General features: G+C 49.4%; 2 protein-coding genes and 1 pseudogene across 4 annotated transcripts; 2 read left to right on the top strand and 1 right to left on the bottom strand.

Moving 5' to 3' along the window:
- Positions 1-2053: 2053 nt before the first annotated feature.
- On the top strand, positions 2054-3888 carry LOC118641736 (interferon alpha-inducible protein 27-like protein 2). Of its 2 annotated transcripts, none has more exons than XM_036279253.1 (4): positions 2054-2220; positions 2383-2412; positions 2980-3141; positions 3676-3888. In XM_036279253.1, the coding sequence occupies exons 1-4, from the start codon at positions 2214-2216 to the stop codon at positions 3876-3878; spliced, it is 402 nt and encodes a 133-aa protein (XP_036135146.1). In that variant the 5' UTR covers positions 2054-2213; the 3' UTR covers positions 3879-3888. The 2 variants fall into 2 exon arrangements, with proteins under 2 accessions (XP_036135146.1, XP_036135137.1); XM_036279244.1 differs by having other exon boundaries at positions 2965-3141.
- A 12134-nt stretch (positions 3889-16022) lies between these two features.
- Positions 16023-22074, bottom strand: LOC118615196 (interferon alpha-inducible protein 27-like protein 2). 2 transcript variants are annotated; one of them, XM_036239866.1, is made up of 6 exons: positions 21948-22072; positions 20772-20919; positions 19840-19941; positions 17760-17789; positions 16730-16891; positions 16023-16247 (listed from the first exon to the last, which is right to left on the bottom strand). In XM_036239866.1, the coding sequence occupies exons 2-6, from the start codon at positions 20881-20883 to the stop codon at positions 16171-16173; spliced, it is 483 nt and encodes a 160-aa protein (XP_036095759.1). In that variant the 5' UTR covers positions 20884-20919; positions 21948-22072; the 3' UTR covers positions 16023-16170. The 2 variants fall into 2 exon arrangements, with proteins under 2 accessions (XP_036095759.1, XP_036095768.1); XM_036239875.1 differs by lacking the exon at positions 19840-19941 and having other exon boundaries at positions 21948-22074.
- Positions 22075-22722: 648 nt separating this feature from the next.
- LOC118643387 lies at positions 22723-23654 on the top strand (annotated as a pseudogene).
- Positions 23655-23857: the final 203 nt, after the last annotated feature.

Raw genomic sequence — 23857 nt, 5'->3', positions numbered from 1 at the left:
ACAGATGGGACTACATCAAACTAAAAAGCTTCTGCACAGCAAAAGAAACAACCATCAAAATGGAAAGGGAACCCACTGTATGGGAGAGCATAATTGTCAACTATACATCAGATAAGGGGTTAATTTCCAAAATACATAGAGTACTCATAACAACTCAACAAAAGGAAGACAAAGACCCAATTAAAAAATGGGCAGAGGAACTAAATAGACACCTCTCCAAACAGGACATACAAATGGCTAAGAGACATATGAAGAAATGCTCAACATCACTAATCATCAGAGAGATGCAGATTAAAACAATCATGAGGTATCACCTCACACCTGTCAGAATGGCCGCCATCAACAAATCATCAAACAACAAGTGTTGGCAAGGGTGTGAAGAAAAGGGGACTCTAATACACTGCTGGTGGTAATGCAGACTGGTGCAGCCACTGTGGAAAACAATATGGTGTTACCTCAAAAATTAAAAATTGATCAGCCATTTGACCCGTGATCCCACTTCTAGGAATATACCCTAAGAAGCCTGAAGCACCAATCAGGAAGAATATATGTACCCCCATGTTCATAGCAGCACTATTTACAATAGCTAAGATCTGGAAGCAGCCCAAGTGTCCATCAATAGCCGAATGGATAAAAAAAGCAGTGGTACATATACACAATGGAGTACTATGCAGCTGTAAGAAAGAAAGATCTCTTATCCTTTGAGACGACATGGAGGGATCTGGAGAGTATTATCGTAAGCGAAACAAGCCAATCAGAGAAAGACAAATACCACATGATCTCACTCATTTGTGGAATATAATCAATATAACAGTCTGAGGAAAAGGGTAGACCCAGAGACGTAGAAGTAGGGTACAGACTGACAACCCTCAGAAGAGGAGGGGGGAGAGATAAACCACAGAACTTATATGCATGTACGCATAACCGATGGACATGGACAGCAAAGCTGGGGATGTGGTGGGGGAATGGGGAGGAGGGTGTCAGTGCGGAAAAAAGGAGAAACATCTGTAATTAAAATAAATTTTAAAAACAAGAAATAGAAAAAATAGATCCTCCCACATACTTTTGGGTGCAGTGTAAACTGATACAATATTTTTGGAGGGCAACCTAATAGTCTCAATTGCCAAAAGAAATGTGTAGTTTCTCCCCTGGCGAGTTTTGTTCAGTGGTTAGAGCATTGGCCCACAGACCCAAGACCATTGAGTTTGAGTCCAGGCATGTACCTGGATTGCAGGTTTAATCCCTGGAGGGGTAGGCAACCAATGGATGTGTTTCTCTCTCTCTCTCTCTCTCTCTCTCTCTCTCTCTCTCTCTCCCTCCCTCCCTCCCTCCCCTCCCTTTCTTCCACTCTATCTAAAAATCAATGGAAAATATCAATATCCTCTGGTGAGGATTAACAAAAAAATAAAAAAAGAAATGTGTAATTTCTGACTCCGCAATTCGACTTTTTAAAAATTCTGTTGAAGAATATTAAGCATCCTGGGGGAATCTAAATAACCGATCAAATAAAATCAGGACTTTGCAAAGGAGTGTGCACAGAGTGAGGGCATCTTGGGGTAAGAGGTTTACACATTCAGAGTCACAGAGACCGGGTGGCTTTGGCAAGACATACTGGAAGGAAATGCGCATGCGCCTAAATGGAAGGCCGTGAAATTAAGTATTGTTTTTCTTTCTTTCCTTTTCTTTTCTTTTTTTTTTTTTTTTAATATATTTTTATTGATTTCAGAAAGAGGAAGGGAGAGGGAGAAATAGAAACATCGATGAGAGAGAAACAGCTCTGTAGGTTTTTTTGTTTGTTTTTTGTTTTATTTTTTTTCCAGCCAATGATTGGTCTGTTCGGGGCAGGCTGGGGTGGACACTACTTGCAACCGGGGGCTTCTCGGGGGCTTTAGGCTCTTGGCGCGTCTGGAGAGCCATCAAGCAAGAGAGAGACCCACCCAAGGGAAACCGCCCGTGGGCAGGACAGCCAGCAGGGGAGTAGGCAGACTAGCGAGTGGGGTGCAGGGTGGGCGCAGGAGAGCAAAGGCCGCGAGTGGGGCGCGCAGGGGCGCCAGCGAGCGAGGACCCGCAGGCGGGCGGGAGGCGGGTTCCTGCGCTTTGAGGAGCGTGAGCAGCTGCGGGCCCGGCGGTGTCCCCATTGGTTCGTCTGGGAAGTAACATCCCACAGAGCAGAGTCATTTCCTGAGCTGAGCAGGGACCTGGAGGCTCTCATCATGATGAGTGAGTGAATCTTGCTTTCGCACGGGGGGGGGGGGGGGGGCAGCCTGGGCGGGGGGCTGGTCTCCCCAGCTCCACCCCACAAAGGGCCAGAGGAGTCGCTACTTGTCATCACTCCCTCCAACAACTAACTGTCGTCCCTCTCCCCCTATTTTGTGTCCCTAGAGAAAGTAGCCGCTGCTGCAATCGGAGGGGGTGAGTTTCCTGGACCCCCTCCATCGCCAGTCCTCCACGGGGCCCTCATCTTGGGATGGGTGGGAGACCTCACCCGCCGGCACTGCAGGGCTCTGAGGGCTGGCTCTCCAACCCCCATCCTCCTCCCCGAGCGGCCTGAGTCAATCTTAGGAGCAGAGAGCAATACTCTCGCGGAAAGGACCGCCTGCATCCCGGACCGAGCTGCCCCTCGAGCGCTTATATATAATGAGCATGCAAACCAGAGAGCATTTGCAAGGGAGGCTGCTGCTGAAAACAGCAATGGTTTATTTCACCCCCACATTTACACACACACAAACCGGAGGCCCAGTGAGGGATAGTGACTTCCTCAGTGTGACACAGCAAGTTAGAGACCCAACGGGGCCTGTGCCTAGACCTCCTGTGACATCTCTGCCCCTACCTGGCCCCACCGCCCCCACCTTTTTCTTTACCTTGGCACCCCTCTCCAAGCTGCCGCTCCCTTATGCTCAGAGCAGACACTGTCAAGGAATTCCCAAGGGGGTGCACTGCCCTGAGCCCACGTCTCCGACCCAGCTCCTCTTCCCGCAGTGCTGGCCGTGGGAGCTGTGCCCGTGGTGCTGGGCGCCGTGGGCTTCACCAGCACAGGGATCGCGGCCTCCTCCCTAGCGGCCAAGATGATGTCCGCCGCCGCCGTCGCCAACGGGGGCGGGGTTCCCGCCGGCGGCCTGGTGGCTACTCTACAATCTGTGGGTAAGTGTCCTGAGCAGGAGGAGGAGGGGGAGGATCTGACCTGGAGGGGATTCAGCCCAGAGGCTAAGCCTGAGGGGAGGGCCTGTCCTCTCCCTCCAATTCCGTGATCCTGGTTTTGTCTCTCCCTCACTGTTCTCTTTCTGGCTCCTGAGTGAGGTTTGGGGGGTGGGGGGGTTCTGGGAGAGAGAAGAAGGGAAGGAGCCCAGGCTGAGTGATGTCTGGGCTATGGGTCCAGCTCTACACAAATCTGACACCTAGGCCCAGGTGCATCCCCTCACTCTCTGGCTTCAGCGGCCTCCTATGTAAAGTGAGGGGACCTGTGGCTGACTCTCCTCTGTCTCCCACTTCTCATAAATTCACCCTGTCTTCTCTCTGTCTCTGCTGCCTCCAACATCCTCTACCCAAAGCAGAGCCCTGCAGATTTAAGGACCTAGAGGAGGGAACCAGGTGGGAGCTCTGGGCCTCAGACCTCCTGAGGGTCCCCGGCCACTGGCCACTGCATGTTCCCTGTGCTCACCCTCTCTTCTCCTCCAGGGGCAGCTGGACTCTCCGCGTCATCCAACATCCTCCTGGCCTCCACTGGGTCAGTTTTTGGAGCCTTGCTGGGACGTTCAAAAAAGGCACCTCCTCTCTCTCCCCCAGCTGGACCTGGGGCTGAAGGGAACCAGCCAGGAGAAAATGTATCCCAAATAAAACCTCCAAAACCCCCACTCAAATCAGAGAAGCATCAGAAATAAAGATCACGTGCAGTGCACCTCCCTGTCTTCGTTCCTTGCAGCCCTGGTTGGGATGTTGTGAGTGAAAGGTTTCTGGTTCTCCCTATTCTCTGGACCTGCCTTATGGGGGGTGGGAGGAGCAGGCTGTTCAGCACAGAATCAGTTGGCAGGAGGCTTTGGTTGGTCCTAGTCTTACAAGGGATGGGCTGTATAACCCAGGGCCACTCATGGGCCTTCTATGGGCCTCAGTTTACCCCTCATTCAATGGTGGGGTTGATAAAGGTTCCTGTTGGGAGGCTAGGGTGAGGAGTAGCCAGGATGCATATTGAGCCACTGACGCCCAGAGCCCTTTGCCCTTCCTCCTGCATGGGCACTTCCTCTAGACATCCAGAGATGAGAGACACCGGCTTTCCCTGTCTGATCTCAAAATCCCTGTGGGGAGGCTGGTAAGCAAACCGCCAGGACAATGCAAGATACCAAATATTACATGGGCTCTGGCACTTTGGGGGGAGGAGACTGAATCTAATGTCACTTCACTGTGTCTGGAAAATTAAACAGGAACTGACATTCCCCAGCTCCTACCCTGGCAACAAGGGCTTTGGGGTGTCACTGAGTCTCCATTCAGCTGCAGGATGAGGAGGTCTTATTTCCTGCCAGAGAGGTGCCATTCTCCAGAGCTTTTTATTGTTATTTTTTAAAGATGAAATGTAAAATAAATAAAAATAGGAGTCCCAAGACTTCTACTTACACCCCGGTAGATGGTCTTAAGGAGGCCTCCAGAGTGCACGCACTGCATTTTATTTATTTTATTTTTTTATCCTCACCCGAGGACATTTTTTCCATTTTTTGTTCAAATAGAGGTAGAGAGAGAGAGAGACATCGACATGAAAAGGACACATCGAGTGGCTGCCACCCGCACGACCCAACCAGGGCTGGGGACAAACCGCAACCGAGACACGTGCCCTTAGCGGGAACCGAACCCGGGTCTCTCTGGACCACAGGCTGACGCTCTTACCACTGAGCCAAACCGGCCAGGGCCGCACTGCATTTTATAGACCACTCAACGGCCATAGCAAGAAGGAAGGGCTGCGTGGAGTGGAGAAAGCTGGAGAGAGTCACTCCCACCTGCAGCGAGGAAAAGCCAGACCCACACAATCATAACTTTTCTTCAACCCCTAAGAGAGTTGATGTGGCCCTGGCCAGTTTGGCTCAGCGGTTAGAACGTCGGCCTGCGGTCCAGAGAGACCCGGGTTCGGTTCCCCCTAAGGGCACGTACCTCAGTTGGGTTTGTCCCCAGCCCTGGTTGGGTGGTGTGGGTGGCAGCCACTCGATGTGTCCCTTTCACGTCGATGTTTCTCTTTCTCTCTTCCTCTCTCTCCCTCTCACTCTATCTGAACCAAAAATGAAAAAATGTCCTTGGCCGAGGATAAAAAAAAAAAAAAGAGTTGAAGTGGCGATCTACGGCCATACCACTCTGAAGGAGCCCGATCTTGTCTGATCTCTAAGCACTGTGGGGCCTGGTTAACACTTGGTTGGGAGAGTTGAAGCGGCAGGGCCACCAGAGGGCCACTGCTGCCCATGGTACAAACTCGTTCATTAATGGGCCCTTTCTTGGCTGCTGTCTTTCCCTGTCTCACCTTCCATTTCCTGGGTCATGCTCCCTGGAGTCACTCCATAATAAATCACTTGCACTCAAATCCTTGTTTCAGGGTCTCAGCCTAAGGTGGCTTCCAGCCCACTCAGGAGCCCACGGGGCTGAGCCCAAGACAGCCACGGCACTGAATCAGATTGTCCCTGAAATCTGGCTGAGTCCAGGCCTGACCCATCTCTTCCCCTTAGAATGAGGCTCAGGCAGGAGATTCTACAGTCTGTCTCATATTGACCCACCAGGTCAGGACCTCCAGACAGGCCCAGTTCTGTCAGAATCCTGGCAGAGAACATAGTTCAACTTGGGGTCTGGCCTCCAGGCCAGGCTACCCTGGACAATGCCACATGCCGAAAGCCACAGGGTAAATCACTCAAACCAGTGGACCATTCCTAAGTCTTTGCAACTTGTCAGGGAAAACATTGTACAATTTCAATTTTCAAAATGTTCCTTCTCAGTTACCTTTCCCCCTGTTACCAAACATACTGAAGAGAATCTGGCTGGCGCCGGCCTGAAGGTGGTTGACACCGACGAACCACTGTACCCGCCCTGTCCCCCTGACTCTCCATTAATTTTAAATTGTCTGAGTCATGATGAAAACAATGTTATCTCCCTGAACACAGGCAGGATGTTGGAGGAAGCATCTGGGAGGGAGCTGGTGGGCATGGAGCCAATTAAGTCTCCAAATCTGGAAAGAAGCCACCAAGTGGACCGTTTTCAGTAGCAGCAGGAGTTAGAGACTTTGGGTCATAGGTTCTTTTAACAACATCTATCACATGGGCAGCATCCCCTTTCTTGGAATGGTGTGCGGATTTTCAGTGACGAGTCATGGGCAGTGCCTTGACTACAGTAAATATCTTTTTAATGTTGTTTTGATCCTCTGTTTCAGTGTTTTAGAGTTGCTCTGTGGGTAGTCAGGGTGCCCCAGAAGTTGCTGCGGGACCCAGGAGGACGAGACAGGGCTCCTAGGAAACAGAAGCTCCTTCCTCCCTCCCCTAGTCCAGAGGCTATGAAATTCATGACACCTCCATCCACATCCCTTCTGGGCCCACTCCACTCCCCTCAGCTCCGGACCCCTTTCTGTACCCACTGTTCCCACAATCACAGACCAGCACTGTGGCTCCCACCTCGGGTCCCTCTCAGAGGGTGAGTACACAGGGCTGGGGTTGCAGGAGAGAGAGGGCTAGAGACCTGAGGGGCAGAGCGCTTCCCAGACCTGAGGATCTGAGTCTTTGTAGATGTCTGATGACAGGCTCTGCCACCAGAGTGGCTCTTGTCAACTGCAAGACCCTACTGTGATCTCCCTGAGCCTTCGATGGGCACTCTCCTCCCCAGGTGTCAGAATGTGACCAGTTCTTTTCTTGGGCTGGTAAGATTCCCCAGAAGAACCTTCCTCCCTCTATTCTGAATGTTGTAACCTGGCTGCCAGCATCCTGGGTGCCTATCGATGGAGTCGATTGAGGGCCTCCATACTTGTATGGAAACTCTCATTTTTAATACAAAGCTCCTGGTACCTCCTGGCACAGAGACCCAACCTCACCAAAATTAAACCTCCAGTCGTCTGCTGGAGGGAGTACTTGGGGATCTGCCTGCTTCCTATGGAGACTTCCAACCAGACCTCTCACTGCCAATCTCCTCAATGCCAACCCCCAGAAGGACTTGCGCCTCCAGTGGCTGAGCCTTCGGGGGTCCTACGGGGCACAGTCTTCCCTTTCTCCCCTTCTTCACTGATAACTGAAGCTGCAGCTTTCCTGGGACTGCCTGATAGAACCCCATATCCATGTGATTCCCGACTCCTAAGTTGTATTTCGGTCATCTTCTCTCCCCTTCTCTTTGCCCATGTGGGTTTAAGCCTTGCTTTAGTCCTTTATTGTTGTTTTAGTGATGTATTGAGAAGGAAGAGGTAAATCCTTTTTGTCGGGTTGGTTTTTTTGTTGCTTTGCAATGGAAAGATTCTCTACCGTGTTCATTAGAATGGATGTTTGCTGGCTGTCCAAGAAGCTCTCTTGGCTGAAACAAGGGAAGTTTCTTTCTCTATTACTTGATCATACAAAAATCTCAGCCAAGACTGCTCTGGGAGACCCAAGCTCCTGCAGTCTTGTTGCTCTGCCTTCCTTATGGTGCTGCTCTCATCTGTGTGGTGGACGATGGTCACTCTTCTGCCTGCAGCAGAGCCACCAGGAAGGGGCCAAGGAGCAAAGACGGGCCCACCCACTCCCATTAGGGTTGTAAACTTTGTTTATGCTCACCTCTCACTGACCAGAAAAACCCAGTCCCGTGAGCACACCTAGCTGCGAGAGGGGCTGGAATGCAGTCCTTCACTGGAGAGATGCACCTGGCCCAAAATCAGGGCTCTCTTCATATGAGCCAGAAGGGAAGCGTAGACATGGGGTGACTACTAACAGCCTCTGCCACACTGATGAAGACAGTGGTCTGCAGTTAGCCATCCTAGACGCCACAATGAGAACTCGCCTCTGCCTCTCTGCTCTCCCCTGCAGCGCGCTGGGCCACTGTGTGCCAGAACCTGCTCAGCAGTGAATGTGCCTGGTTTCCCGGACACTGGGGGCTCCTGAGGACAGGCAGCAATCCTGGAATTCCAAAGGGGCAGGACCTGGAGTCCTGGAGTCCTGGAGGTCAACTGAAGCCAGGAATTTCAGGAATCCTGGGGCTACTGGAGCATGCTCAGCCAGATCCCAGTGAACTACCCTCAGGCTGATAAAAAGACAGAAGTACAAGTGGGCTTCACTGAGTTATCTGTTTAGGGGCAAAATTATGGTTTCAGCCATGCTGGGCTCTCATTAGGAGGCTGTGGTAAGATTTGTCAAGTCCCCCTCTTGCTTCAAACTCTGACTTCCTCTTCTGGGATGAGCAGGGCACATGCTCTGCTTTTAACTTAAAAATTTTTTTTCTTCTTTATTTTTTATTTTTATCCTCACCCGAGCACATTTTTCCATTTTTTGTTCAGATAGAGAGGGAGGGAGAGAGAGGAAGAGAGAGAGAAACATCGACGTGAAAGGGACACATCAAGTGGCTGCCTCCTGCATGACCCAACCAGGGTGGGGGACAAACTGCCACTGAGGAACACGCCCTTAGCGGGAACCGAACCCGGGTCTCTCTGGTCCGAAGGCCCATGCTCTCACCGCTGAGCCAAACCGGCCAGGGCTTTATTGATTTTTTAGAGCGAGGGGGAGGGAGAGGGAGAGAGAGAAACATTAATGAGAGAGAACATAGATTGGCTGTCCTGACATAGATTGGCTGTCCTGACCGGGAATCGAATTGGCGACCTCTTGGTGCATGAGTCAATGCTCAACCACCGAGCCACACCGGCCGGGCTCACAAGCTCTGCTTTTATTTTTGTTTGTTTGTTTGTTTGTTTGTTTTTAATCCTCACCTAAGCATATTTTTCTCTTTATGATCAGATAGAGTGGGAGGGAGAGAGAGGAAGAGAAAGGGAAAGAGAGTGAAACATCGACATGTGAAGGACACATCCATCCACTGGTTGCCGTCCGTCCGCATGATCCTGACCAGGGCCAGGGACGAACCCCAACTGAGGTATGTGCCCTTGGCCAGAATCCAACCTGCGACTCATTGGTCTGCAGGCCGACTCTACAGCTGAGCCAAACGGGCCAGGGTACCTGCTCTGCTTTTAAAGGGCTCACGTGATCATAGACCCACCTGTGACCTCTCCCTTTCACCATAGAACGATACATAATTTCAGGAGGAGTGCTCATCCTATTCACAGGATTCACCCACACCCAAAGATGGGGGAGTATCTAGGGTAAGGGTCACTGATTGCCATGCTTGGAATTCTGCCTACTATAGAGGCCAAACCTGAGGGCCAGAGGTAGAGAACCAGGTCAGAGCCAGAGAACTCAGAGATGAGGCTGAAAATTCAATGTCAGAATAGAAACAGGACTCATCTCTATGAGTGGGGCAGAGAAGGAGGTCAGGACAGAGTCGAGAATGATGGGTGCTCTGGAGGGGCTTGCAGAGCTGTGTGCTGGGCCTCAGCAGGAAGGAAGACCCGTGGTCCATCGTCCTGGGTCCAGGGCAGATCCAAGTGCCCTTCCTGTGGGGAGCTTGGACTCCTGGTTAAGGCACAGGCTCTTAGCTTCAGCTCCAAAATGAACACCTTGAAGTTGGAGGCATTATTTTGAGAATGTATGCATCCCGGGGGGAAGAGGTTTACAGCTTTTATCAGATTCTCCAAGGCATCAAAGAAAGGAGAGAGAGAAAAAGAATCAAGTAGTGAATTAATCAATATTCCAAGGGGTTTATTCTTTTTTTAAAAAAATTTTTAATTAATTAATTTTTGTTACAGGTGTTTCTCCTTTTACCCCCATTTACACCCTCCTCCCAAGCCCCCACCCCCCGCCCTGTCCCCAGCATTGTTGTCTATGTCCATGGTTACACATACATGCATATGAGTTCTGTGTTTTATCTCATCCCTCCCCCCGACTTCCTCTCCTGAGATTTGTCAGTCTGTACCCTACTTCTATGTCTCAGGTCTATTTTGTTCATCAGCTTCTTTTGTTCATTATATTTCACAAATAACTGAGATCATGTGATATACATCTTTCTCTGACTGGCTTTTTTCGCTTAGCATAATACTCTCCAGGTCCCTCCATGTTGTCTCAAAGAATAACAGATCTTTCTTTCTTACAGCTGCATAGTATCCCATTGTGTATATGTACCACACTTTGTTATTTACTCATCTATTGATGAACAAACACTTGAGCTGTTTCTAGATCTTAGTAATTGTAAATAGTGCTGCTATGAACATAAGGGTACATATATTCTTTCTGATCGGTGTTTCAAATTCTTAGGGTATATTCCTAGAAATGGGATCACGGGTCAAATTGCAGATCAATTTTTAACTTTTTGAGGTAACACCATATTGTTTTTCATGGTGACTGCACCAGTCTGCATTCCCGCCAGCAGTGTACTAGAGTCCTCTTTTCTCCACACCCTCACCAGCACCTGTTGTTTGATGATTTGTTGATGGCAACCATTCTGACAGGTGTGAGGTGATACCTCATCGTTGTTTTAATCTGCATCTCTCTGATGATTAGTGATGTTGAGCATTTTTTCATATGTCTCTTGGCCATTTGTATGTCCTGTTTGGAAAGGTGTCTCTTTAGGTCCTCTGCCCATTTTTAAATTGGATTCTTTGTCTTCCTTTTGTTGAGTTGTATAAGCACTTTATATATTTTGGAAATTAACCCCTTATCTGATGTATAGTTGACAATTATGGTCTCCCATATAGTGGGTTCCCTTTCCATTTTGATGGTTGTTTCTTTTGCTGTGCAGAAGCTTTTTAGTTTGATGTAGTTTCATGTGTTCATTTTTTCCTTTGTTACTCTTGCCTTAGGTATTGTATTAATGAAAATTCGGTTGCGTGTGAGTTTTTTCTCCTAGGATTTTTATGGATTCATGAGTCACAGTTAAGTCTTATATCCGTTTTAAGTTTATTCTTGTGCATGGTGTAAGTTGGTGGTCTAGCTTCATTTTTTTTGCATGTAACTGTCCAATTTTCTCAACACTGTTTATTGAAGAGGCTGTCTTGACTCCACTGTATGCTCTTGCCCTCTTTGTCAAATATTAATTTAGTATAATGACTTAGGTCAATTCCTCGGTTTTCTGTTCTGTTCCATTGATCTATATACCTGGTCTTGTGCTAGTACCAGACTGTTTTGATTATAGTGGCTTTGTAATATAACCTGATATCTAGTATTGTGATCACTCTTACTTTGTTTGTTTTTTTCAAGATTGCTGTGGTTATTCGGGGTCTTTTTTTGGTTCCATATAAACTTTTAGAGTATTTGTTCTAGTTCTGTGAAATATGCTGTTGGTATTTTGATGGGGATTGCATTGATTCTATTGATTGCTTTGGGTAATATGGACATTTTAATGATGTTAATTTTTCCAATTCATGAACAAGGTACATGCTTCCACTTTTTTATATTTTCCCCTATTTCTTTTCTCAATGTCCTGTAGTTTTTTGCAAACAGGTCCTTTACTTCTTTGGTTAAGTTTATTCCTAGGTATCTTAATTTTTTTTTCCACAATGGTAAATGGCATTGTTTATTTTGTTTGTTTGTTTGTTTCTTTTTCTGAGTTCGTTCATTGTTGGTGTATAAGAATGCCATCAATTTCTTGATGTTAATTTTATATCCTGCTACTTTGCCAAATTCATTTATTAAATCTAGCAGATTTTTGATGGAGTCTTTAGGGTTTTTTTGTACAATATCATATCATCTGCAAATAATGACAGTTTCACCTCCTCCTTTCCAATTTGGATGCCTTTTATTCTTTCTTCATGTCTGATTGCTGTGGCTAAGACTTCCAGTACTAAGTTAAATAAGAGTGGCGAAAGTGGGCATCCCTGTCTTGTTCCCATTCTCAAGGGACATGCTTGTAGTGTTTGCCCATTGAGTTGACTGTAGGTTTTTCATATATGGCCTTTATTTTGTCAAGATATGATCCCTCTTTCCCACCTTGCTGAGCGTTTTTATAAGAAACTGGTGCTGGATCTTGTCAAATGCTTTTTTGGCATCTATTGATAAGATCATATAGTTTTTATCTTTCATTTTGTTTATGTGGTTATCATATTTGTTTGTTTGTTTGTTTGTTTTTATATGTGCCCCTAGCAGGAACTGAACCCGGGACTCTCTGATCCACAGGCTAACACTCCAACCACTGAGCCAATTGGCCGGGGCTATCATATTTATTGATTTGCCAATATTGTAACATCCTTGCATCCCTGGGATGAATCCCACTTGGTCATGATGAATAATTTTTTTGATGTATTGCTGGATCCGAGATGCAAATATTTTGTTAAGGATTTTGGCATCTGTGTTCATCAGGGATATTGACCTGTAGTTTTCTTTCTTTGTAATGTCTTTATCCGGTTTTAGAATTAGGATTATACTGACCTCATAAAATGAGTTTTGGGAGTCTTCTGTCTTCTTGGATTTTTTGGAATAGTTTGAGGAGAATGGGTGTTAGATATCTGAATGTTCGGTAAAACTTCCCCATGAAGCTGTTTGGGCCTGGGCTTTTGTTTGTTGGGAGAGTCTTGATTATATTTTCAATTCCCTTAGTTGTTACTGGTCTGTTCAAGTTTTCTGTCTTTCCTGGTTCGGTTGTGGGAGACTGTGTGTTTCTAGAAATTTGCCCATTTCTCCTAGATTGTCCAATTTGTTGGCGGATCATTGTTCATACTATATTTTGATGATCCTCTGTATTTCTGTGATGTTAGTTGTTACTTCTCCTCATTTGTTTCTGATTTTGTTTATTTGGGTTCTCTCTCTTTGTTTCTTGGTGAGTCTAGCTAAGGGTCCATCAATCTTGTTTATATTTTGAAAGAACCAGCTCTTTGTTTTATTGATGTTTTGAATTGATTTTTAGTTTCCATGTTGTTTATTTCTGCTCTGACCTTTACTATTTCTTTCCTTCTACTTGCTCTGGGTTTTTCTTTCTGTTTATTTTCTAGTTCTTTAAGTTGTAGGGTTAAAAAGTAAATTAGGATCTTTTTCTTGTTTCTTGAGGTAGGCCTGTAGTGCTATAAACTTCCCTCTCAGGACTGCTTTCGCTTCGTCCCATAGATTTTGTGTTGTTGTGTGTTCATTTTCATTGGTTTCCAGGAAGTTTTTAATTTCTTCCTTAATCTTCTTGGTAACCCATTCGTTGTTTAATAACATGCTATTTAACATCCACGTGTTTGAATGTTTTTGTTGTAGATTTCTAGTTTCATGCCATTGTGATGAGAAGATGCTTGGTATGACTTCAGTCTTCTTGAATTTGTAGAGACTTACTTTGTGTCCTAACCTGTAGTCTGTCTTTGAGCATGTCCCATATGCACTTGAGAAGAATGTATATTTTGCAGCTTTGGGGTGAAATGTTCTGTAAATATCAATTAAGTCCAACTGATCTAGCTTTTTTTAAAAAATTTGTTTGTGAAGCTCTTTATTTCTCCTTCAATTTTGAATGATAGCCTTTAGTCTTGGATTCAGACCCTTGCCTTTTGTTACTTTGTACACTTCATGCCACTCCTTTCTGGCCTGCAGTTTCTATTGAGAAATCAGCTGACAGTCTAATGGGAGCTCCCTTGAAGGTAACTTTCTGTCTCTTTCTTGCTTTCTTTAAGATTCTTTCTTGGTCTTTAATGTTTGCCATTTTATTTTATTTTTGTTATTTTTTTTAAAAAATATAAAACATGCCCCTAGCGGGAATCGAACCCAGGACTCTCTGGTCCACAGGCCAATGCTCCAACTGCTGAGCCAAACTGGCCAGGGTAATGTTTGCCCTTTTAATTATGATGTGCTTAGCTGTGGGTCTGTTTGGGTTCATCTTGTTTGGGACTCTCTGTGTTTCCTGGACTTTGTGCAAGGCAGCCTGGTGGACTCAGGTTGCTTCGCCCTAGCTGCTCCCCACTGCCTCCTCCCAGAGAAGTCCAGGGATCTTCCAAAACGGCGGGGCCTCCCAGCCGAGCAGGGAGAAGCTCGCTGACAAGCTGCTCACTGTGGTCGCCGGCTGCTCCCCGTCCACAGCATAGGAACCTTCTGCCCCACGTTTCTACACTGCTCAAGGTTGGTCATCCACTCGCGTCCACTCACACTCTCTCTCACACTTGCTGACACTCACACCGAGGGGTTTACTCTTATGGCTGGGTAGCAACCATAAGTCATGGGAGCCACTTAGGAACACAGATAAGCTGTTTAGCTTTTTTATTTTTTCTGTTAATCCTCACCAGAGGATATTTTTCCATTTATTTTTAGATAGAATGGAAGGGAGGGAGGGAGGGTGGAAGAGAAAAAGAGACATCAATGTGAGAAAGACACATCAATTGGTTGTCTCCAGTACAATCCCAACCAGAGCCAGGGATCAATCCAGCAACCCAGGCATGTACCCTTGACTGGAATCGAACCTGAGACCCTCTGGTCCTCAGATCCATGCTCTAATCATTGAGCAAAATTGTCCAGGGCTGTTTAGCTTCTTGAAATGTCCACTAGACTCTCAAGTTTAGTTCTTGTTGGAAACTGAGATCCTGTTAGGCCGATACCAGCACCTAGGGCAGAGTGTATAGGGGTGTGAGGTCTGTGACTGGGTCACTGTCATGTTGAAAATCCCGTGTCTCTCCAAAACTCTCAGGATCAAGTCCAAGCTCCTTTCCCTAACGTGTCCACTATGGTCTGAATGTTTGTGTTCTCCCAAAATTTATGTTTAAATCCTAATCCCCAAGGTGATGGTTTTAGGAGGTGGGACCTTTGGGAGGTGCTTAGATCATGAGGGTGAAACCTTCATAATTGGAATTTAATACCCTTCTAAGGACACCCCAGGGAGTCTGTCCCAGAAGCAGACCCTCACCAGGCACCTAATTTGCTGGCACCTTGGTCTTTGATCTCCCAGCTTCCAGGACTGGGAGAGATACATTTCTATTGTTGGCAGCCACCCAGTCCTTGCGATTTTTGTTACAGCAGCCCAAGTGGACAAAGATAGTGCTGCCTGCCTGTGGGTCCCTGTCCCCACCCCAGTAGACCGTGAGCACTGCCTAGGAAAAGGTGGGGTTCCCTAGCACCCAGCCCAGGGCTTGACCCACAGCACGTGCTCAGAGTTTGTGCAAAGGGGTGTGAATCAACATGGAAGTGACTTTTTTATGCTCTGGGATGAAGCCCACCCTGGTGATAAGTCTCTACCTTGTTCTGGGATGTGAAGCCTATTTTGGGACCCAGGCCCGGAAGCAGCAAGGTCAGAGCCCTGATAAACTAGATTTTCCTCTGGCTGTGGGGCGGGGAAAGGCCAGGGCTGGGGCAGCGATATCCTGGAGCCTGCGCTTTGGAAGCCTGAGCCAGGCCACTCAGGAAACAGCCCTTGGATATGCAGAGGCCAGGGATGGGGAGGGGGTGTGCATGAGGCTCCAACAGGATGCCCTCCCAGCTCCACACCGCTCCCCACCTCTCCCACCCCCATTTCCTGACTCTGAACAAACACTGACCAACACCATGCTGGCTGAGACCTTTGAGGTCATTTAGATCAACTTCCCATTTAGAGGGAGCACACGCAGGCCCACAGAGGAGCTGACCTGGCAGGCAGGGTCACATTTGGGGTCAGAAGCTGGGCAGGGGCAGCTTCTAGTCACCCCATTCCTTCTCACTGCACCCCAACACCATGTGGTTCGGTGACCATGTGGTCTGGAAAGAGACGTGAACCTTCCCTCACATGACTGAGCAAACAAGAAGAAAGGGGTCTGGCAGGGGTGGCAACACCTCATTTTTTTTTTTTTTTTTTATCCTCACCCGAGGACATTTTCCCATTTTTTGTTCAGATAGAGCGGGAGGGAGAGAGAGGAAGAGAGAGAGAGAGAAACATTGATGTGAAAGGGACACATCGAGCGGCTGCCACCCGCACGACCAACCAGGGCCGGGGACAAACCGCAACCAAGGTACGTGCCCTTAGCGGGAACCGAACCCCGGTCTCTCCGGACCGCAGGCCGACGCTCTAACCGCTGAGCCAAACCGGCCAGGGCAACAACTCATTTTTATTCTTTGTTTTTTCAAGGGGGTACAGCATATGGCATATTGTTACCCCAGGTTTGGTGCCCATTGAATCAGGTTGCTGAGCAGGGTCCCAAGTTGTCCTCTTCTCTGCGCTGGAAGGAACAGGGAGCTATACCACGAGGGCTACCAGAGCAGACCCCGCAGAGCCCACGGCGATTTTGGATGACAGGGACAGTCCAGCTGCTCCTGGGGAAGAAGGAGAGGGTGAGCAGGGACGGGCCAGCAGGCTGGGACAGCTCCGTGGGACACAACCATGCGGTTGGAGATTCGGGGCCTCTCAGGACTTAAGGCCCAGGTACCCCACCCAGCACCCTCCTCAGTTTCCCCAAACCCCAGGGTTTCTGCTTTGGGGGCTGCTGCAGGCAGCTACCCAGTGGCAGGAACTCCGGGGGTTAAACCAAGAGCTGGAAGCTGCCTTGCTCTCCAGGGAAGGAGACTGAGCCCCAGGTGGATTACTCTCCAAGTAAACCAGCAAACCCGGTCTGGGCAGAGCCCACCTGAACCCATACAGCCCAGGCCAGGGCTCTTTGCTCCCTCCAAAGTCTCCTTCAGAGACACCCAGGGAGAGGGTGAGATGGAGGCACGGAGAGACTGCGGATCGCCGGGACTGAGATCTGGGCTGGACCCTCTGAGGCTCTTGCCCTTCTCACCCTACTGGGGACACTTACCTATGGACTGTAGAGTCGCTACCAGGCTGCCAGAAGCTACTCCGCCCCCATTGGCGATGGCGGCCACTGACATCATTTTGGCCGCTAAGGAGGAGGCGGTGATTCCTGCCCCAGTGAAGCCTACGGCGCCCAGCACCACAGGCACTGCACCGACGGTGACAGCTGTCCAGGGAGAGGAGCTAGCTGGGTCAAGGTGACACTCAGGGAAACAGACCTCACACACATATGTGCACAAGTGTGCGCGCGCACGCACACACACGCACACGCACACACGCGCGCGCGCGCACACACACACACAGTCAAGATTGGGAAACCTCAAGGGGGTGGAGAAGGGGATGAAGTCTGAACTTGGGGGAGACTATGGGCCTGGCCAGCAGTCACAGCACTGGTGGGGAAAGCAGGAAGGGCTGTGGGTTCCTGGGGACAGGGTTCGGGGCCCAGCTCTGGTCTGCAGCGGGACCTTCCTTGGGAAAGTCCTCTGTGCTCTGGGTCTGTTTCTCCATAAGATGCAAGAACTAGGGCGTGGCTCCCAAGCTCCTTGTCTTCGCTGAGAAAATCCTTCCTACAATCAGTCTTACCCAGGGGCCTAGCAGAAGCAAGGAGTGCATTCTGAGCTCTGCGGGAATCCCTCAGGGCTCCAAGGTGTTATCCCGGAGCAATCGGAAGCCACTGGACCCAGGGTCATTGAGCTAATGGCATCCCTTTCATGCCCTGCCTGTGTTCTGACTGTGCGTGGTTCATAATACGTAACCCTCACAATAACCCTGAAAGGGCAATATTGGCCCCTATGTCAGAGGAGGAAATGGGAGCTCAGAGGAATTCAAAGAAACCCCCAAGGCCATGCAGCTTATGCTCTGCAAAAAGGTGATGCGCAACCCCCCCCCTTCATCCCCTCTCCAGGGCTGCCTGTTTCCAGTCCCTTCCTTCCCATCTACGGAGGCCTGGGGTAAACCTGGGCATGCACAAGGAGGCTCCCCAAGTCCCAGAGTCTGGGGATAGATGGGAACTTGAGTTCCCTAAAGAAACTTACCTCCTCCGATCACTGCTGCAGCAGCCTTGGCTGGAAACCAAAGAACACTCTGTGAATAGATCCACACTGGCCTTACCTCCCTCCCTCAGCGCAGGCCACTTCCCCGAGGTGGGGAGCACAGGAAGGAATAACCCCTGCCTGACACTCCCCATGCCCCCCTCCGCTCAGAGAGGTGGGACTTCTGAGAAGGGCAGCTTCCCAGCCTGAGCTTGGTGAGGACTGCGGGGAGCCTGGTGGCAGAGGCCAGCGCCTGGCCTAGGAGCTGTGCAGCCTTGGCTTAGAGTCATCTGGAGATGGGGTTTGAGGTGACTGTACCTGAAAACTCAGTCAGACACAGTTTGGGTTGGGTTTTCTCCGTCTGCTGACTGGGTGGGCGTTTGTGGGGAGATCAGAAGTTATCTTATTTTTTTTAGCGCCATCTTCCAAGCCAGGTTTGGTTAACACCGCAAACAAACAAAGCCCTAGCAAGTGGCTGCAGCATACCTTCCCGGAGGCGGGATCCTGGGCCAAGTCATGTAGTTGGGCCAGGATGTTAGTTCATCTAAAATAGGGTCAGTGGCCCTGGCCAGTTTGGCTCAGCGGTTAGAGCATCGGTCTGCGGTCCAGAGAGACCCGGGTTCGGTTCCCGCTAAGGGCCCGTACTTTGGTTGCAGTTTGCCCCCGGCCCTGGTTGGTCGTGCGGGTGGCAGCCACTCAATGTGTCCCTTCACGTCGATGTTTCTCTCTCTCTCCCCCCCACTCTATCTGTACAAAAAAAAATGGAAAAATATCCTCAGGTGAGGATAAAAAAAATAAATAAATAAAATAAAAAATAAAATAGGGTCAGTGTTTTTCCTGTGAGGGTTATGAAAGCTCTTAGCAATCAGTCCTCATGTAGGGAGAATGTGCTTCGGTTGGACTGCCTGGCTGAAGTCAGGCAAGCCTGTGGAATGTTTGAGTGAGTCCAATGTTCCGGATTTATCAGGGCCTGACTGGCTGCCCCCTCCTCCAGGAGGCTGCCCCAGATCCTCCCAGTCAGATCTCATCCTTGCTCCCTGTGGCTGGAGCCACTCACAGCACTGGTCACAGTTAGCTGTGCATGGGCCTGGCTCTCCAACACTGAGTCCCTGGGGAGCAGGCGGAGGTCTTGGTCTGCTGCGGCCACAGTGCGGGGACTGCAACCTTTGGGGCCTGTGGGGGCCAGGAGTTCAAAGGCAGCAAGATGTGCAGGGGTGAGCTCAGCCAGCTCCCCAGGGAGGGAGCCCTGAGGTGACAATGGACAAAGCAAAGAGAGAGGTATGCAAACCAAAATGGAATGGTCAGAGGGCCACCTGGGTGGGGTACGAGCCAGAGACCAGAGCCCACTTAGAATGGACGTGCTGCTGAACGATACTGCTCGGCGGGAGAGGTGATGGCAGGCCTGTCAGCCTTCGGCTTGGCACCCCAGGGCCCCAATATCAGAAGGCCCAGGGGAAATGGGGAGCTGCTTGACAACCTGCCTGCGGTGGCCCCAGGGGTCACCCATGGGGAGGGTGGTCTGCTCCTTCTGGGCTGTTCAGAAACTGCCTTGGCTGGAGGCCTCCACTCAAGGCTGAGCCTGCATTTCCTCCCTACTGCACTTCCCAGCAGCTTCCCCTTCCCGCCAGTGCTCTTGCACGTGGTTTCTTTCTTTTTTTATTTGAGAGAGAGAGAGAGACATCAGTTTGCTGTTCCACTTATTGATGCATTCATTGGTTGATTCTGGTCTGTGCCTTGACTCGCGATCGAACCCACAACCTTGGTGCTCTAACCAACTGAGCTACCCGGCCAGGGCCACAATGGTTTCTTCATTTGTTAATAAGGGACAGTATTATCTTCGTCTGAGGTTGTTATGAGAATTAAACTAATCGATCAATGTCCAATGCTAAGCCTAGTGGCTAGGACATCACAGTGTTTGAGAAAATCCAGCTGTACTTAATCTCTTAGCATCAGCTGAGGAGTCTGCCTCATTTCTCACAAGCAGGAAAGACTGCTGGCTGTGGCCCAGGCCCTAACTTTCTTGTCACACTCTGTGCGCTCAGTAGGGGCCCAAGGAGAGTGTCTGTTACCCAAGGCCAGTTACCTCCAAATGGCAAAGCAGTCAGGGCTGCAGCAGGGGATCCCAGCAGGGACCCCACGGTTGATGCAGCCGAGCCCAGGGCAGCCTTGGATGTCAGAGTGAGCCCTGAGGAAAAACACAGGGTGAGTGTACAGGGGTCAGAGGTCAGGCAGTGGTCAGGGGCCCTGTTGCTTTCCCCCCATTCCACCCTAGGCTGTTTGTGCTGGTGGGGGTTGGAGAGAAAGGTAAACGGTGGGTGTACACACTGTACACACGATCACTTGGCAACAGGTGGAAGCAAGGATTGGATGCTTACCTAGCGACACAGACAGATCTCAAAAATAGTTTTTCATGCAAAAAAAAAAAAAAAAAAAAGCAATAGTATGAGATATACACTATCCTGTAAGTAAATGAAAACACATGCAAATAGAAAATACCCATTTTGCAAAAATATATATATGAAAAACAGATACATATTAGAAAGGCTGACTTTGGGGGTGGGGGGAAAAAGAGAAGATAAACAGCAAATAAAAAAATAAAACCCAAGAGGGGGTTCACATGAACTAACAAAGAAAATAGGCCCACACTGAAGAATGTTGTTCAAATCAACACTCTAGATCTGAGACCCGACATTACAAACTGCTAGGAAAGGCTGGTGGACACACAGCTAACCGCCGAGGGGGTGAATGCTGGTGAGAAATCCAGGGGAAATGAGAGCCAGGGAGCGGGACCCAGGCACAGTCCCCTCAGTCTGGGTGGAAAGAGACACAGGCCCAGTGGCGAGGGGACCCAGACCCCTGAGGCCCCCTACCCCACCGCAGCCAAGACAGACAGACACCCAGGGGTAGGACAGGGCAGGGGAGAGAGGCTGCAGGTGTTGCTACCCTCTCCCTCCCCACAGTCCCTGAGCAGCACCCTCCCGCTGCCCCCTCCCCCGTCCTCCCAGGAACACTCACCCGTGGTTGACAATCCGGCCAGGAAACTGCCAGAGGCAGCCCCTCCAGCTTTGGCCAGGGTCGCTACTGATGTAACCTTGGCAAGGAGGGAAGAGGCTAGGATGCTTTCCATGGTGTGCAGGGTGAGTAGCAGTCAGAGGAGCCAAACCTGCACCAAGGGAGGAGCTCTGGTGGGAATGGGGATACCAAGCGGGATTTCCCACTGCCTCTACCGGGCTGGGAGCAGGGGATGGGGAGGCTCCTCTGAGCCCATGGGGCAGCAGGCCAGGAAAGGGTCCAGGTGTGGGTGTTGCGGTTATGGAAGGACCTGTTAGTGGAGGGTGGGATGGAAGGGGTGGGTTTTATTTCCTCGGGTGGGCTGCTTCATTCCTCCTGAACACACCAGCTTCAACTCCATTTTAGAACTCCCCTAAGTCCCCACGGAGCCACTTAAAAGATACCAAATTAAGCCCTGGCCGGTTTGGCTGGGCGGTTAGAGCGTTGGCCCGCGGACCAGAGAGTCCTAGGTTTGGTTCCCGCTAAGGGCACGTACCTTAGTTGCAGTTTATCTCCAGCCCCAGTTGGGTGGGTGGCAACCACTCAATGTTTCTCTCTCTCTCTTCCCCCCTCTCTCCCTCCCTCTCTATCTCAAGATAAATGCAAAAAAAAAAAAAAAAAAAATTAAAAGGTACAAGAATGAGAAAATCAGAACCAATTCTGTTTTAAAAGTTACTCGGGGTTCCTTCTCAGATGTAATCTCTTCACCAACCCCGTGATAAAGGTGAGATCGCTATCTTCCGTCTATAAACGAGGAGACATTGTCTGGCACAGAGAGGGTGAGTGAGTCACCCAAGGCTTTGTCTGTCAAAGTGCCACCCTACCTGGTCCAGCTGCTTCCGAAGCTCAGGCTTGGACCGGTTCCTCTAAACCTAACTGGTCTCTCCCTGCACTTACCTCCCCCTCCTCCCACAAGGAATGGACAAGGTTTATTGTTCCCAGAGCCCAGGGGCAGATGGGGGCTTGAGTCCTTTTTCTCCCGAGACCTACTTTCTCTGATGAGAAACAAAATAATGTTGGGGGGGGGGGGCGAAGCACGTTCTGCGAGTGGATCCACAAGGGTCTCCACTCCACTCCCTGAGCCCACTGCCACCCAGCCTGGGGTCACGGGAAGCAGCCAACCCTCCCTCCGCGACTTACCTAGAGAAGAGGTTTTCTGAACTGTGGCGCTGCCTCCCCACCACTTAAGGGCTCGAGTTGGGATGGGTGGAGCCTCTCCACCCCCAGGAATGCAGGGAGTAGGGTCAGCTGTTTTACAAGAAACTGAAACTAAGCCACACTGCTTCCCTTTCCCCCTCAAGGGGGCGGTCTAGTTGTTGTAGCTCCCGCGCCCCGCCTGTGCGCGCTTGTTCTCAGCTGTGCTGCCCAAGATCCCTGAGCACTATCCTGGTTTCCCCCTGCGCCCGGTTCCTCTCCAGATGTTGTAGACCAACGAGACAGACCAGACCCAGACTCCGAACTGGGTTCGAATTAAGAGAGCTTTAGTAGCCGCGCAGCGACTGTCCCATCCTACGCGGAGGAGAGAGCAGCCCCGAGCTCAGGGGGTGGGTTGCTTATACAGTTGTCTTAGCCCCTGTTAAGGAATTTGGGTTAAGGGTCTGCGAGCAAGCCAGCACATACAGAAGCAGATATTTGCAGTTAGCTGTTGTGCCTGAGGGAGCAAATGTTATAACTCAGTGCCATTGACCTAATCAGTTTTCTGTGTACACGAAGCAATGGCTATCTATACAATGCAGTGGTTATCTATACAATGCAGTGGTTATCTATACGATGCAGTGATTATCTATACAATGCAGTGGTTATCTATACAATGCAGTGGTTATCTATACAATGCAGTGGTTATCTATTAGCAGCTAGTTCTTGCCATTCCCTTAAAATCCAGGGGGAAAGGTCATGTGTTTGTCCTTTACACAACATGAAAGAAACTGTCAGACCCCAAGAGAAACTCGCCCAACTGCCCGCACAAGTGGGCACTGGTGGGAAAGGGACCGCCCGCAGGAAGCAGAAGGTGGTTACAGCAGATGATAAAAACTCCAGTTCTCCTTCAAGAAGTTAGGTTGGTGGACTCGGGGCAGGACCTGCTTTGAACTGAGCCATGCAACTCATGGTAAACAAGAGCAGAGAGTGGAGGAGTCCCTTGGTAAAGGCAGGGCCAGACACCTGGGTCTGCTGGAGCTGCACACAAGCACCCAGACTTCTTGGAGGCAAACTGCCAAGAGCAGGCGGTGCTGCCTGGCCCAAGGAACTGCTATTCTTTATATAAATGGTTGAGTTATGAATAGAACAGGATACCCTGGAGGGATTGTTATTGCAAATGTTTTTAACTTCTTTAATGCTTGGTTGAATGCTTGCATTGTAAGTTTGCTCAAATACGCTGCAGAATGTGGTGCTGAAAAATACTGGCTCGGGGCTCAGCATGGAGACAGTGCTGAGTCCTCTGCTAACTCACAGTTCAATTACTGCATCTGATTCGTTTGTCCTCTTTTATGATCCCACCGTAACACCGCAACAGTTAGGGATCAACAATCTCTCTGGTACTGAAGAGGTAAATATGTTCACAGACCAAGGAACAGTGATCCACTTGAACAACCCCAAAGTCCAGGCATCTCCGGCAGTGAACGCTGTCACCAGTACTGCTGACACAAAGCAGCTGACAGAAATGCCACCCAGCATCTCAAACCAGCACGGCGCAGACAGTTGGATTAGTTTAAGGAGACGGCTGAAGCTGTGCCCAAACACTCTGTGGATGCAAAAGCACCACTTGGTACTGGAGAGGAGGAGGAGGAGGATGAAGTTCCAGATCTTGTGGGAAATTTCGACGAGGCTTCCAAGAACGAAGCAAACTGAATTGAGTCCGATTCTGAAGAAGATAAACTTGAAGAGGTTACTGGGAACTGCTGTTTTATATGATGACTGCGTTTTTCAAATTTTGTTTATGGGTCTGATGAAAACTAGATCTCTAATATTTTGTAGCCCAACTCTCCTAGACATTGCAGCTCTTTTCAGTTTTTGTTCATACATAAATCATTCTTGGCAGCTAATTGAGCGGA

This window comes from Molossus molossus, unplaced genomic scaffold (assembly GCF_014108415.1).
Source record: "Molossus molossus isolate mMolMol1 unplaced genomic scaffold, mMolMol1.p scaffold_m16_p_1, whole genome shotgun sequence".
Classification (NCBI taxonomy): domain Eukaryota; kingdom Metazoa; phylum Chordata; class Mammalia; order Chiroptera; family Molossidae; genus Molossus; species Molossus molossus.
The sequence above is the reverse complement of the archived record's forward strand: the minus strand, read 5'-3'. Positions and strand labels throughout refer to the sequence as shown.